General features: G+C 39.0%; 1 protein-coding gene across 1 annotated transcript; it reads left to right on the plus strand.

The window, feature by feature from the left end:
• The first annotated feature begins 49 nt into the window (after positions 1-49).
• Positions 50-15,299, plus strand: LOC108278675 (retinal guanylyl cyclase 2). The gene is made up of 19 exons (XM_053687889.1): positions 50-1,950; positions 2,350-2,651; positions 3,377-3,734; positions 3,869-3,953; positions 4,048-4,144; positions 4,566-4,700; positions 4,797-4,877; positions 4,957-5,133; positions 5,761-5,917; positions 7,651-7,800; positions 8,163-8,311; positions 9,356-9,519; positions 9,627-9,819; positions 10,365-10,539; positions 10,773-10,871; positions 11,488-11,582; positions 12,254-12,339; positions 12,618-12,683; positions 14,221-15,299. Exons 1-19 carry the CDS (start codon positions 1,230-1,232, stop codon positions 14,348-14,350), a joined length of 3,420 nt encoding a protein of 1,139 aa, XP_053543864.1. The 5' UTR covers positions 50-1,229; the 3' UTR covers positions 14,351-15,299.
• Positions 15,300-16,249: the final 950 nt, after the last annotated feature.

Below are 16,249 nucleotides of genomic sequence, written 5' to 3' on the forward strand. Positions count from 1 at the left end.
TTCTGTTCACTGCAGTACAATATAAATAACATAGACATTGTGACTATTCACTGACATAAATAAAATAAATGTCCGAGTCATTAGGGAAAGTGTGATATCTAAGGCAGAGCTTGCAAAAGTAATGAGAAGGAATTAATATAATCTTCAGGTCACTTGCACTAATCTGTAGTGCTGTCGTACATCTGATACGGACGAACAGAAGGGATTACATTCAACCTGCAAAATACAAACACTATATTACAGCAGCGTTTATTTCACAGTTAACATTTTTTCACCTTCCATAGAATAGATTACAGGTTTTTTTGCTTTGGAGAATCTTAGATGGACAACATGAACTATGTGAAATATGTGAAGTTTAGCTGCATTACTGAGGGACTGTGCAGTTCTTACCGTACCTCATTCAGCCTGGGTAAGTGTATCTGAGCAATATATATAAGTATTTGTGAAATAATATTAAGAAGAAGGTGTGTATGTGTGTGTGTGTGTGTGTGTGTGTGTGTGTGTGTGTGTGTAGTCTATATTTTTATCCATTCAGAGAGAAAACCTGCATTTGTAAATGAGATAGAATACATACAGATCACAGTAAAGTTCTTCTTTATTACATATATTCTTATTTATATTGTGAAATCAATTTACAGGTAAATGATCAATAAAGAATACTAACAAAATTCATCATTCAGTAAACTGAACTTTCTTATATTCAAATTAGACTTCAGATAATATAACAAATAAAACGGAAGCAGGAAACAAAACAAAAAAACATAACATAGTACATTTTTGATATAATCCTTTTACAAATGCTTATGTAATGTCCCTTGTAGAAATCATAAAATGTTTTAAATCACTTTTTAAATTATAACTAGCATTAAAATTATTACATTTGACTCATCATTGCAGACTTTTTTCTCTTTCAGCCGAAAACTGAAAGTGCTGCTAACTCGGTGTCCCTGCTTGATATATTGAATTGATGTTATCTACGTACGCATGTAATGTTCGCTAAGTGAAACAGACACTGATAGATTTATACATATGGAAGTTTTTTAATGCCTTTTTGTGCAGGTTACATTGCCTTTCGTTTGATCCAGGTATTTTATCAGACTAAAGCCTGCTTGGATGGAGACACAGCTAACACTACACACTCTTTTACAGCATCAAAGGGTTAATGGAAAACCAGACCACGTTGCAGTATCGTGCATCAGGTGTCTGGTCTCAGGTGATGGGATTCTGTGATGTTGCAACTGAATGTGTGGCTGGTCTACGGCATGCTAACAGTCACCGTAAAAGAACAAAAATTTCTCTATATACCACATGGATCCTGGCTTCTTTGGTTCTTCCTGGTAAACCTCAGCACCCCGTATATGGTCCAGGCGAGCACATTCAGGGTTGGAGTGTTAGGCCCATGGTCTTGTGACTCCATGTTTGCCAAGGCCATGCCTGCCGTCGCAGCTAAACTAGCTGTGCAGAGGATCAACAGAGATCAGGCCCTGTCTCTGGGTATCACATTTGACTACGTCGTCCTGGAAGAAGATTGTCAGACATCGATAGCCCTGAAAGACTTCATGGGTTACTACACACGAGCCTCAGCATTCTTAGGGCCCATAAACCCTGGATACTGTGAGGCAGCGTCTCTGGTTGCCAGGAACTGGAACAAGGCACTTTTCTCCTGGTCCTGTGTGAACTATGAGCTAGAGAGCTCATCACGTCACCCGACGTTCTCTCGCACCATACCCTCTCCCATTTGGGTGCTGAAGACTGTGGCACACCATTTCCACTGGGCAAACATAGCCATCGTAGCCTCAGCTGAATACATGTGGGTGGACACGTCCTACAAGGTAGCTGATGCCTTAAGGAGATATGGCTTCCCTGTCAGGACGCTGCTGTCCACTAGCAATGACCCTGCCAGTATACGCAGCTCCCTCTCCACCATCAGGAAGATGAAGGAGCTTCGCAGTAAGTGATCATGAATCTGATAATGACAGCTCCAAACCCTGTGTAATGGTGATAGTAGTGTAGTGAGCAATACATGAACCATGTGCATGCTAGTAGACCAACGTCAGTGTGGAAAAAGTTATTTATTGCCAAATTATAAATGTATTGCTAACTTGCTATCTGTAAAGTCTCTAAAAAATACCAGAAGTGGAAAAAGTACTTAGTTTGCTAATGAATTCATCAGAAGAAAAATATCCTGTAAATAACCGATAAATTTACTATTAGCTGGAATCGGACTTGCTAGACAGCTGTCAAAGTCAAGAGAAAAGTTTTCTTGCAAATGTAAAAAAAAAAATGCTAATGTGTATTAATATATAAATACAGTATATTAGAACTATTTTTTTGTTTCCATATACACAGTGGTGATCCTCTGCATGCATTCTGTCCTGATCGGTGGGAAAACCCAGAAGCTGCTGCTGGAGACAGCTCTGGACATGCACTTGACCGATGGCTCGGTGGTCTTCGTGCCCTATGATACACTGCTCTACAGCCTGCCATACAAGCAGGTGACTCATCCCGCACTGCACAACAACAGCAAGCTAAGACTGGCCTACGACGCTGTGCTGACTATTACAATGGACTCAGAGGAGAATTCTTTCTACAAGGCCTACCAGGATGCCATCAGGTCTAAAGAGGTGCCTGCAAACATTAAACCTCATGAGGTATAACGCCTGGGATTTTACCCCAAGATTTACCGCATGTCCTTCAGCTTTAAGTTAAATATTTCTGCATACTTAGGTGTCTTTATGTAAGGAACTACTCACTTTGGACCGTGCTGTTGTAGGGAAATAATCCATTTCAAGGTGTTAACAGTCTCACACCACGCTGACCTGAACTGGGTTCTTTCTCTTACACCAATTTGCAGAAGATTCCAATTTTTATATACCATCCCTCTCTTTATTCTCTCTCTTTATTCTCTCTCATCAAGTTAATATTAAAAAAACAAAAACAAACACAGCTTGTGACGCTTCCGAGAAACCGGAAAGAAGTGTAAACTCCTCTGTTCCAAAAATGTCTGAAAACATACTGAGAGTTACAAAGCGCTGACACTGGAGACTCCTTCCACAAAATGTTTAATAAATGTCTCCTGATAGAAAACTACACCACATCAACCATTAACAACGTTTTCTTTGTTAAAATATCTTTAGTATTAGTTTTAGGTTATGCGGAGCGTCTGCTGTACACGTCCCTATGAACCAGCTGTTACTATAGAAACCATAATGTATGAGAAGGGGTGTGTTAATATAAACCTGTGATTTATGTTACAGTAGGAACTTGTGTCAGAGCTGCTGTTATAAAAAATTCAGATTCAAGAATAAAATGTGCTGTGGTGTAAATGAAGTGGAGACTCAGTAATAAAATTAAGGCATGGTATCTTCCCCTGTAGGTGTCTCCTCTCTTTGGCACCATTTACACTTCCATCATCTTCATGGCCAATGCTCTACAGAACGTTCGTGAGTCTGCATCCTGGTTTTCGGGGGCAAATCTAGCTCGTCACACTGGGAATATGGTGTTCCAGGGTTTCAGTCAGAGGATTCACACCAACGGTTCTGGAGTGAGTCTTCTGGATTATGTGGTGCTGGATACAGATGGTGTTTCCTGGGAATTGCATCCCACTCACACTGTAGACGTACAGGCTAATGTCATTCGCTACCTCGGTAGATCTATACACTTCCCTGGTGGTGTTCAGCCCAAAGCTGACTCCAGATGTTGGTTCACACCTGGAGGACCTCTTTGTACCAGAGGTAGGCCTACATTTGGAAAAGTACATGGGTTGGGTTCACTAATTTCATGGTAGTGTTAGCATACTAATAAAAGTATGATTTGGAAGCATTCATTTAGCTAACAGATTTGTTCGCAATCCTTTTTTCTGCACCAGGAATGGACCCGCTGATATTGTTCGAGGTGTTCATCTCAGCACTTCTCGTAATATTCTTCATAACTATTCTCGGATATTGTACACGGTAGGAATACGATAAGCTCCATATATCTTTTATTTACTGCTCATGTCTAGTACTTATTTATTTTACTCATCCTTCCTGCTGATTTCAAATGCAGACGTCGCCTCAATCAAATTAGAATGGTTCGAGGTCCCAATAAGATCCTCCTCACTCTGGACGATGTGACCTTCATCAATCCCTCTCTCAGTAACAAGGTCAGTCCAGTCCCATAGTGACCATGTGACCTAGCATCATGCACTTTTGAGTCACAAATTGATAATTGTCCTTGTGATTCCTTTAACGGTTCCCCAAGACAATATCCGATCATTTATGGCCATTACATTAAGTGAAAGAGAAATCCACTGATCAGTTTACAATTAACTGTATTTTAAAGTCACATAATATTTTTTGACTTATTTTAGCCTTTTATTCATTGAGTGTATCATAAAGAACAAAAAAAACCCTGAAAAAAAACAAATACAATTAAATATGAACAATTGTTTTAACAAACAAGCAGACAGGACTACAAAGCGACTTATTCTAGTCTGCTCTCAAATAGGATACAGCGACCTTTATTTGAATTTATGAGTGACATTTTAAATAATTTAAACCTGCCTCTTAATTAATCTGATTTAGAAAGTGAGTATAGAAGAAGGTACCGGAGTCACAGAGAGATGTTCGTCAGAAATGGACAGCAAAATGAATTCACGCATCTCCATCTCCAACACTGCAGAGCCCAGCTATGAAAACTCCAACGTGGCAATATTGGAGGTACAAGAAAATGTCTTTCATCTAATGTTTTAATCCGATTTCTATTTACTCGGGCAGGAGAACATATTTTCACGGTTGTATTACGGTTCTGTTCAGGGGGATTGGGCTTGGCTGAAGCGGCTACCTTCCGGACACTTTAGGTCAATAAATCCAAAGACTAGTGACGTCTTTGAACTGGTACATGTCTTTTACTGATGTCTTTATGATAAGAATATAATGTCTTTTAAATATTCTGACAAAACTGTTTCCCAAACAGATGAGAGATATCCGTCATGAGAACCTGAATCTATTCTTGGGGTTCTTTCATGACTGTGGTATCTTTGCCATCGTAACTGAGTTCTGCCCTCGTGGAAGTTTAGAGGACTTGCTTCACAATGAAGATGTTAAACTGGACTGGATGTTCAAGTCTTCACTGCTACTGGACCTTATCAAGGTATCACGACAAGATGACACACTACTGTGAAGATGCCAAAAAGACGATTATTGTGTGTGGGTGAATAGTTTAGTAATTCTGAAGCAGCAGCGACTCGTGACCTTGGATTTTGGTGTTGCAGGACAACATTAATAAAGACAAATAAAATGAAGCAGAGACGCTATCACACTTGACTTATGCTACAGGTTACTATCTAGTGACTTTTTAGAGTAACCCTTTAAAAGGTGGTCGAGTGTCAATAACAATCAGTCATCCAGAGTGCAGTCTAGCAGCTCGTTTTCAGCGATTTCAGCAAAAGTTTTCCAAAACCTGAAACTAATCTAAAAAATTTGCCATTGGAAAATGGAGACACATTTTTCTCAGCCTTTATGTGGGGAAACAAGGTCACTGTAGTGCGCACACATTTCTGATGTATGGATATTATATATATATATATATGGTGGGGCTCTGCATTACTGCCCCATGGATGGCTCTAAAGAACTAAAACTGCTTAGTGAACAATACGACACAAAAAGTATTTCACAAACCACTTTTAATTACTTGAAGGCTGTATTACATAAAAGGAAGATAAAATTGTGTCTATTCCCAATATACTAAATAAACCTTACCTTCATTTGGGTTTGTCAGGGCATGAAGTATCTTCATCACAGGGGTGTGTGTCACGGCCGACTCAAGTCTCGTAACTGTGTTGTGGACGGACGATTTGTACTGAAAGTAACTGACTACGGTTACAATGAAGTTCTCCATGCCCAAAAGTTCCCCTACACAGAACCTAAAGCAGAAGGTAAGTGTTTTGTTTAGTTTATTTTAGTTTAGTGTTGTGTTTAGTTTATGTCACTTACACTGATGCATAAACAAAAAGTCGCAAGCACATTGACTTGAATTAAATAGCAACATAAAGCGTTTTTATAACATTCATAAGGTATTTGTAAGGTTATAAGAAAGGTAGGCTATAACATTCCAAATGTTATGTTCCTGCAATGTTTTAAACTCATCTGTTGTAATAATGCTTCATAATGTTATTAGAATATTACTCAACATTCACAGGTAGATAAAACTTACAGAAATGTTAGTGTTCAAGTTTCTACAGCTAACAATGTTGCAGCAACGTTGTAGGAATGTGTACAAACTTTATATAAAAATGTTCGCAGAACATACAGAAATATAGAAAGAATAAAGCCGTTTCTCAATATGTGTTCTTATGTGATCTTTCTTCCCTGTGAACTCGTTCTACGTCATCATCTACCGCCGAAGTTCAGTTCCAGTTCTCAAGAACGCACGACCCGAGGAAGCGTGAGATTACCCAATGTGTTCTTGTGACGGAAACCTGACCCATACCTGTAGTTTTAACAACTTTTTAATGACAATAATCTAAATATGAATCTAAAAAGAATGAATCTGATATATGATTTAGATTGAGAGGTTTTTGAAAAGTCTATTGCTCAACAGGAAGCTCACATCTCAATTCTCACAAAGATGCATTCTGTGTCCTCATGTCCTTCCGAGTTTGTTCTTCCAAGGTCTCCTGGCATGACCGGCCTTCACGAGAACGCAAGTTCGTTCTTTGTGTTCTTAGAATTGAGAAATAGCCTAAGTTCACTCAAGTCCAGAAAGGTTCTGCTAAGCTAAAATTGTTGCTTTGATAGCGGTCTTCAGCTCGTCTGTATCGTCGGGTCTGGTGTCTCTCGTAGTCTCTCTATGGGGTTCGGGTCAGGCGAGTCGGCTGACAATCAAGCACACTAATACCACGGTCAGTAAACCAGTTACTAGAAGTTTTGGCGCTGTGGGCAGGTGCCGAGTCCTGCTGGAAAAGGAAATCAGCGTCTCCATAAAGCTCGTCAGCAGACGGAAGCATGAAGTTCTCTAAAATCTCCTGGTAGACGCTGCATCGACCCTCAACTTGAGAAAACACACTGGACCAACACCAGGAGATGACACGGCTCCTCAAATCATCACTGACTGTGGAAACTTCACTCTGGACTTCAAGCAACTCGGATTCTGTTCCTCTCCACTCTTCCTCTAGACTCTGGAACCTTGATTTCCAAATGAAATGCAACATCAACCAGACTGAGAGATTAAAGCCTCAGGAAACCTTTATATGTATATATATATATGTGTGTGTGTGTGTGTGTGTGTGTGTGTGTGTGTGTGTGTGTGTGTGTGTTTCCTTGGGGACTCTTTTTAAATGGTTTTCCTAGGCCCAGAATGTATCATGATGTGTACGTTAAGCAAATAACTAGTGGTGCATTTAAAAAAGAACTTTGAAACTAAGCTTGAATATATTTTTATTTACAGTCTACAAAAAATAAATTGACACTAAAAAGGAAATAAAAAAAATTAGTAAAAGATCAACAATTTTAATGATTAAATCTTTAAAAAGGTGACTGATTCAGCTGCATCCGTTTAATTCAGTTCGTAATAATCAGCACAGGATAAGCGGTATAGAAGATGGATGGAATAATCAGCCCTCGTGTCTGGTGTTAAATATTTCACTGCTCTGTGTCTCGGTCTTTACAGATCTGCTGTGGACTGCTCCTGAACACTTGCGTACTCCGCACCCTGGCCAGTTTGGTACTTATGAGGGTGACGTCTACAGCTTCTCCATCATCGTACAGGAGGTGGTGCTGAGAGGGCCTCCATTCTTTATGCTCCAAATGTCTGCTGAGGGTGAGCCATAAACTCATCAGCATCAAGAAATACTCACACACAAATGCTAATGCGGCTAAAATTGAAAACAAAAACCCTAATGGGGCTCAGTGCGATAACCATAATTACATTTATATTTATTTACATGGCAGATCATTTTATTCAGAGCAACTTAACCTGAAAGACTAAAGACGAGTAAAGAGAAACTGTTTTATTATATGATGTAAAAGTGGATCTCTATATTAATGTGAGCAGTTTTAGTGGAATAGAATATCATTATCAAGTTCATGAGCAGATCTATTGAGGTTCTACTGAACTGTTCATTCATACTTGTGGTATGTTATGGAAAGTTTTAATCCAAACAGGTGTACTTTTATCTACAGAAATCATCCAGAAGATTAAGAAACCCCCTCCGCTGTGCAGGCCAGTGGTTTCTCCTGACTACGCTCCTATGGAATGCATTCAGCTCATCAAGCAGTGCTGGAACGAACAGCCAGATCGACGACCTGCCTTTGATGAGATCTTTGAACAGGTGCTGCTCTCCTTAGCTCAGATCAAACAGCAATCAGGAGAATCAATACATTCATTTCTAATTCATCCATAGCATCAGTTGTGGAAAAATTACCGAGACATTATACATGACGTGAAAATATTTCAAATCTTCCTAGATTAAAAGTAGGAGTATTCAGCTAAAAATATACTCAAGTTAAAGTACGTATTAAAAGTGAAATTAAATGCTTTTAACTGGTGAAATGAAGTTAATATCATGCTTTCAGCTGAACTTTTATTACTTATCTAAAACTGTTAGATCATTATAGTTTTAAAGCAACAATGCATTTTTATATGAACTCATCACTCAGTCTCTGTGAGTTTGCTGCTCGTATACATGACGAGCGCTACGTAGTTTACTAATAAATGAATCAGAAGTTAAATATCCTGTAAATAACCGATATTTGCCATTAGCTAGAATTTAACTGGCTGCCTAGCCAACTATGTTAGTTACAGGACTTAATGTTAGTGTAACCTCGCGTTAGCAAAGAAAACAAGCTAACTTAATTACATAGAGCTAGTTAATGTTCACAGATTAGTGAAACTTACCTCAATATGGTTTTAGATCGAGTTCATGGCTTCTAGGGAGGTAAAGGAGACGCCTTGTTTTATACGAGTCTTGGTTTACTCCAGCGTGCTGAAGTATTTGACTGTGGTAGGGTCAGGAGCGCTCATCCTCAACTTCCACACTGCAGTGCGGCGGATTATCCGTCTTCAGACGCTCACGGATGGCTGCAGCGCTAACTACACTGTGTAGTGTGAGAAGGTCGAGCAGATGATGAATCGATTCATGATTCGTGACCATTTTTTTCTACATTGGACGCTAAACTGAACCCATGTGCTTGATGTGTAGCGTACAGTCAATGGCTGGATGACAGATTAGGAAAACTTTGTGACATGGAATGAGTCCTTTAAGGTCTAAATAAAAATGTAAGGTGTAAAAACCTCTATTTGGTTTCAGTTATTATTCAATGTTTTTTCCCAGTGTCAGTTTCAGTCCTGTGAAGACTTTTGTCTTTGGCCTCAGTTTAGGAACATTAACAAGGGGAAGAAGACGAACATCATAGACTCCATGTTGCGAATGTTGGAGCAGTACTCTTCCAACCTTGAGGAGCTCATACGTGAGAGGACAGAAGAGCTGGAGATTGAAAAGCAGAAAACAGAAAAGCTGCTCACGCAGATGCTCCCCCCGTAAGCATTACACTCTCATTTCACACACAAACCCTCAAAACACACCTATTAGACATACACAACAACTTTAAGTGTCTTTCCCATATAACGAATTTGTTGTTTCCCAGATCTGTAGCTGAGGCCCTCAAAGTCGGCGGCACTGTGGAACCCGAGTACTTCGATAACGTGACGTTGTACTTCAGCGATATTGTGGGCTTCACCACCATCTCTGCCAACAGTGAGCCCATTGAAGTGGTTGACCTGCTCAATGATCTATACACCTTATTTGATGCGATTATTGGAAACCATGATGTCTACAAGGTAAAATGTTCTTATTATTAAAGCATAATAATATCACAGTGAGGGATTAACCTCATTCAGCAAACAGCTCTCTAATATTAAAATCTGTTATTCCAAAATTATATCCTAAAATGATCATGAAAATACCTGAAATTCTACATCATAATTTATTCTTTAATGAACTGTGAGTGTGTTTGCAGGTAAGAATAAGCAGCTTCTCCACGGGAGATTACATACTTCTTCTTCTGTAATTAGATTAACTGTATGACATGTACAGTATATATATAGAAACACACTGTGACCTTTAAAAGAAGTGAACTGTAAATTAGCTTGGCGGATGCACACACAAACATAAAAATGTACTATATACTGTCACTCCTGCAATAATCAATACATTTAAAATGTATACACACACACACACACACACACACACACACACACACACACACACACACATATATATATATATATATATATATATATATATATATATATATATATATATACATACATTTATTTATTATACACCTAAAAATCGATAACTAACCCTCACCTATGATATTCAGGTGGAAACAATCGGAGATGCGTACATGGTGGCGTCTGGAGTTCCTGTTCCCAACGGCGACCGACACGCCGCCGAGATCACGAACATGGCACTGGACATCCTCAGTGCTATAGGCACCTTTAAGATGAGACACATGCCAGACGTTCCAGTACGCATTCGAATCGGACTGCACACAGGTCAGTGGCATGCAGTGTCCCTCAGTGTCTATATTCAATTATCAAGAACGTACTTCATAAAAACGGTCCAGATACACAACAGAGGGAAACTTTCAAACACTGGAAAAAGGCCCAGTTACAGATTAGGAAATGATGTAGGAACTACATCTGCTATTTTGTGAAATAAACCTGTTCTCCTACATGTCCCTTCAGGGGACTCCTCTTAACCCAACACATGCTGCTGTGTGTTTTAGGTCCGTGTGTGGCTGGAGTTGTCGGTCTCACCATGCCTCGATATTGTCTGTTTGGGAACACAGTGAACACTGCCTCGAGAATGGAGTCCACTGGCATGCGTGAGTGACTCGATTATATAAAAAACAACAATATGACAATAAGGAAGTGAAAGAGCCATGGTGCCAGTGTTTTACCACAGGGTTTCCTAAGAGCAAAGAACAATGCAATGTGTGCAAACGGAAATTACAGTTTGTTGTTATTGAGCTGCACAGATAAATCAAATTTAAGGCCTGCTCTTTGAATTATTGCAGTGGTGCAAGGGTGAATAGAGAGAGTAATAGACTAAAGGAAGAAAATAAATTAAAAATGGGTTTTCCAGGTCTAATATTCACAAATTTTGAGTCAGTTCAAAAGTGAAATTCAAAATGTAAAATAAACATTATTGCTAATGTTTTGTAAAAGCTATAATGTAATGTTAAAATAGTACAAAATGGTATGCTCGACAAACTGCAAAATGATCTGAAATCCTGAAAAGCGACCCTGAAAACTATTAGAGTTTAAGTCTAAAGCTACTGACACAAAACAGACAGTCAGTTTCCTCAAGAGCATATGAATAGTTGTGTACAGGGAGTTATTATAAACCTTTTTTAGTAAAATATGGACATTATATTGCAATGTAGTGCAGATTCATAAGTATAATTTTCCAGTGATTAGGCATGTGACTGTTGTCCACAGCGTACCGCATCCATGTCAGTCACACTACTGTTAAGATCCTTCTTGAGCTCAAGGAAGGATACCGAGTCCAGATTCGTGGAAGAACCGAACTAAAGGTAAATATATATATATATATATATATATATATATATATATATATATATATATATATATATATATATATACACACACACACACACACATATATATATATATATATATATATATATATATATATATATATATATATATATATATATATATTCACAATAAAGTGTAGCGTAGACCAATTATTGCTGATTAGCCTGGGTTTTGTTTATGCTCGTTTTATCAATACATATGTTTACATTTTAATTACATTTAGTATTTATTTTAGCTAGCTAACAGTACCGCAGTAACAATGAGCCAAAATCAGGGATTTTCCAGGGAACGAAAATGACAAAATTTTTCACTGAACTTAATCAAAAACATGAGCTACAACCCTCTAAATTGTTCCAGAGTGAAAGTATTATTTTAAAACTGCTAAACTGGTTAATATTGTTATTTTTCCATTCGAGCGTCATTTCAAGAAAGCACCATAACCCTAAACCTAAACATTTCTCCAATAGGCCTAAATTCCTGTCCAGAATTTGTCACTTCCTGTCCGGCTACAGGAAGCTCTGACTTTAGATAACTGACATAGCCGGCTTTTTGAAGACAGGGCGATGGCAGGAAAATCTGCATAGAAGGATTTATTTCTTATAAATAATTTCTAATCCCTGATCAAAATACACTTCACTCCCGGCAGGGCAAAGGGATGGAGGAAACCTACTGGCTTGTGGGTAAAGACGGATTCACTAAACCACTACCTGTGCCCCCTGAGCTCAAGTCAGGGTAGGTTAATTAATCAGAGATCTTTTAGGGGTAGCTGTCTTTGTTCCTGGAGGTAATCATCCTGTGATGCTCAGAACAGCTAAATATTTCCACAGGGTTGTGGGTTGTAGGTTAATACACATTAAATGATAAGATGTCTGATAATAAATTTTACTGGATCTAGCCCAACCCTTATTTTGGTGAGACAGTAGGCCTCCAGGATTGAAGCTGGTTGCCCCTTTCCCTGTCCCTGTATTGTGTTTGGCTTGTTTATCGTGCCTCTTTAATATATCTTTCAGACAAATGGCCCATGGCTTGCAGATGGAGGAAATCGCCCGATTCAAACGGAAAAAAGCCGAGGCCCAGTTAGCGAAGAAGAAATGAGGTAGTGTTACGCATCCAGCGCTGGACCTCGAATCGTCTCAACCCTGTTCCTGACCCAAATTCATTTCAGTGTTTATTTTTTATTTAATTTGATCTCTGCTGTGTGGTTTACCCCTTATTGTCTCTCAAATATGCGGTGATACTTACAGGACAACGAAGAGGGTATTCATAAAGAATCTGAGCGAAGCGTTGTTTTACCATCATTCAGTCCAAGAATACATGCTGTCCAGTCAAATATTACTTTTATAAAACACTGTTCCAAACAAAAATGACAAATCAGTGGTGTTTGTCATGGAGCAGCTGTGATTGACACCTAAGCTGTCAACATGAGCACTTTAACTGTAGGTGAGAGGCTTGCCTTTTTATTAGTCGAGTGTCAGCATAAGATCTTTAAATTATGTGTATTATCATGGCAGTTATGGCGAAGGTTGTCAACAGTGTTTTAAGTTCAGGAGAAAGTCTCTCAGTAATGACAAACCCTGTTCATCTTAATCTGATCCTATTAAGCAGCACTGATCCAGCAGGAGTGCAGCTCAGATCCTTCATGAATGTATCTTCATACAGAAAAATTATTTAAACTATAAAGCTTTGACTGTGCTTCTTTTATTTCTGGCATCTCCATCATAGCTAAGAATTTCCTTCAGACACTTTCCTTGGGGCTTGTGTGATATTGATTTTTTCCCCGCTTGCAATTTTCCATTAAAAAAAAGTCAAGATATACCATTTAATGGTCTAGAGCTGATAGTCTAAAAAACTACTGAACATTTCCAGCATGTCAGGTGTAAGGAGAGTAATAATATTATCGGCTGTGCATTCGGGAACTGCTTACCAGGCAGTGCCAGGTGGAGTTTGAACTTTCATATTATTTTTCTCTTTTGGCAGAAAACTGAAAGTGCCGTTTTTATTAAATACATGACTGGGGTTAGTTGGTGGAAGGGGGCGGGGTTTCCAGGTGGTGTCAGCTAATATCCGAGAGTTTGAAACACTTATTCAACTGTCAATCATCCCAGATTCATGTGCTGACTGGATCATGTCACGTTTTATCAGGGAGAAAAAGACTGATCTTCTGGAGTATTTTTGAGTGAGAACTCGTACTAAGGTGCTCTGATGTTCAACTGTGCAGCTCTTACACAGAATGTGTAAACATCAGCAGGTCTGATAATAATAATATAATATAATATAATCAGAGTAAACATCACTGGATATTGTAGCTGTGTAATATGAAGTAGAAACAGTTAAATTGTTATATCACACAAGTCTACTTTCCTTCTGTATTTAACATAAACTCTGCAGATTGTGGAGTTTACAGGAAAAAGATTTGGCAGTTTTTAGTGAAGGACTGGATAAAACCAGCTGAGGCAAAGTTAAAGCTTACAAGTTCTCCTCCTTCACATAATTGACTGTGTTAAATGACTAATCTACGCAGTTCTGTAATCCTGACAGGTCTCCCGAGGAACGAGTAGGATCGCGGGGTCTCAGAGATGATCTGAACTGATGTTGCTTATTGCTGTGTTGCAGGTCAGAGATGGCACGCGACTTCAAGCAGCTGCTGCAGAAAGCAGTAAGGAGGATTTTGGTTGTGAGGCACGTGGCCCAGCTGTCCAATGTGGACTTCACTGAGGAAAATGTTATGATCCACCATCATTAACAGCTCTATTGTGATGGACATTGAGAGAACTGGCCCACAAAAGCAATATCTGTGACTCAGTAAAGTTCCAGAAAAGTAGTTTTTTCTCCCGGCTCATTAATGTGTCAGGAACTATTAGAGAGCATTTTTTTCAAGATTCTTTTCTTCATTCCACAAAACCAGGCGAGTTTAAGAACACATGGGTTATACCATCTGGCTGAAGAAGCAACTCTCCGACTTGAACGTGAAATCTATGCAGCTTTCTAAATCATGAGCCTGATTCTTTTAACTGGAGGTTACAGTACCTTTCATCCTAGTGGGCATAAATGATTAATTCCGTACTTAAGGAGGATGTGGTATGTATGAGAGTCGAAAGGTGAAGTGCTTTGGGCACCTGGAGATTATCGGATACTTCAGTAAGAGGCTCTTCAAATGAATTTGGCTGTAAGGTTTATAAATAGCAAATGGGACTATTACGCTAAGCCAGAGAGGATCGGACTCTGTTCTCACCCATTACTCCAATTCACTGAGTCCAGCGAGCAGGTGCTGAGCTTTGGAAGAGGATCTACCTGAAACCCGTGCTGGAAGAATGAAAATATGTGCTTCTAGTTTCAAATACTGAACTAACACAAAGAAGGAAAGATATTGTTTAGAGTCCATTATATTTTATAATTCCAATGTGTAGTCTTGTTCCCTTTTTGAACAAATGAAAAAAAAAAGCTGATTGAATGCAATATTTATATCTGCAATTTATATTCTTCTTAGTTGCCCAGAATTAGTCCTGTACTCCCTGTAATTTAGCGAACTCCCTTTTAGGTGCTACCAAGTGTAATCTGCTGAGTGTTGTTAAGTGTCATTCAGAAATGTAATATTGATTTTAATTATTATTACAATGGATTCAAATAAATTGGCAGCACAGTGATGCCCTCACAGCTCCAGGGTTCCATCCTGAGCTCGGGTTCCTGTCTGTGCAGAGTTTCACATGTTCTCCCCGTGTCCGTGTGGGTTTCCTCTGGGTTCTCCGGTTTCCTCTCACCTCCCAAAAACATGCCAGTAGGGGGACTTTCTAAGATAAAAATTGCCCCTAGGTGTGAGTGAGTGAGTGAGTGAGTGAGTGTGTGTGTGTGTGTGTGTGTGTGTGTGTGTGTGTGTGTGTGTGTGTGTGTGTGTGTGTGCGTGCGCGCATGGTGCCCTGTGACGGACTGGCGTCCCACTTGGGGGTATTTCTGGGATAAACTCTGGATCCTCTCTGACCCTGACCGTGATAAAAACCAGTTGCTGAAAGTGAGTGAGTGAAAATAAATATTTAAATTAATAAATTAATTTGGAAGTAATTAAAAAGACATAATAATCCCAGTTTTCATAATCTCTACTTCTCTGATGTCATTTGTCCGGTTAATTATCAGTGTGCTTGAAACAGAAATGCATGAACACAAGTAAACCAAAACCCAACATTAAAGATGCACAATATACAGATGCAGCGTTTGTCAAACATAAATAAATAAATAAATAAACAAATAAATAAATAATATTTAAAGAGAGAGAGACGGAAACACACGTCTCCGATTATAATGTAATTATTTAAAAAAAAAAAAAAAAAAAAAACGAACCCGGAAATAACACAAGGCTAATAAATACAGATTTGTAAAACGTTTAATTTTCCTTTGTTCAGTGTGATCGCCCATCTTCTGCCTTTTTTGTCTCCTTTTCTGTAGGCACCTCGTCCTTATTCTCATTACACATCTCTTTTTTTTTCTTTTTTAAGCAACGCCTCCGTCTGCACACAGGACCAGACGCACCAATCAGACGCTCGAGACTGGCGGATTCGTCCATGTTACTGGTTGTTCCCGGTGCCAGTCACAATCCTTTTGACCGTCTGACCAATCCGAAGCCTAGTTGCCTAGCATGCACCCCCCCTCT

The sequence above is a fragment of the Ictalurus punctatus genome, chromosome 18, assembly GCF_001660625.3.
Source record: "Ictalurus punctatus breed USDA103 chromosome 18, Coco_2.0, whole genome shotgun sequence".
Classification (NCBI taxonomy): domain Eukaryota; kingdom Metazoa; phylum Chordata; class Actinopteri; order Siluriformes; family Ictaluridae; genus Ictalurus; species Ictalurus punctatus.

Bases quoted from the DNA above. Each gene is read 5' to 3' on its own strand.
- LOC108278675 (XM_053687889.1), top strand. From the start codon at position 1,230: ATGTTGCAACTGAATGTGTGGCTGGTCTACGGCATGCTAACAGTCACC. The intron at 7,801-8,162 runs GTGAGCCATAAA...TTTTATCTACAG, and splicing joins GCTCCAAATGTCTGCTGAGG to AAATCATCCAGAAGATTAAG. The intron at 10,872-11,487 runs GTGAGTGACTCG...TGTTGTCCACAG, and splicing joins AATGGAGTCCACTGGCATGC to CGTACCGCATCCATGTCAGT.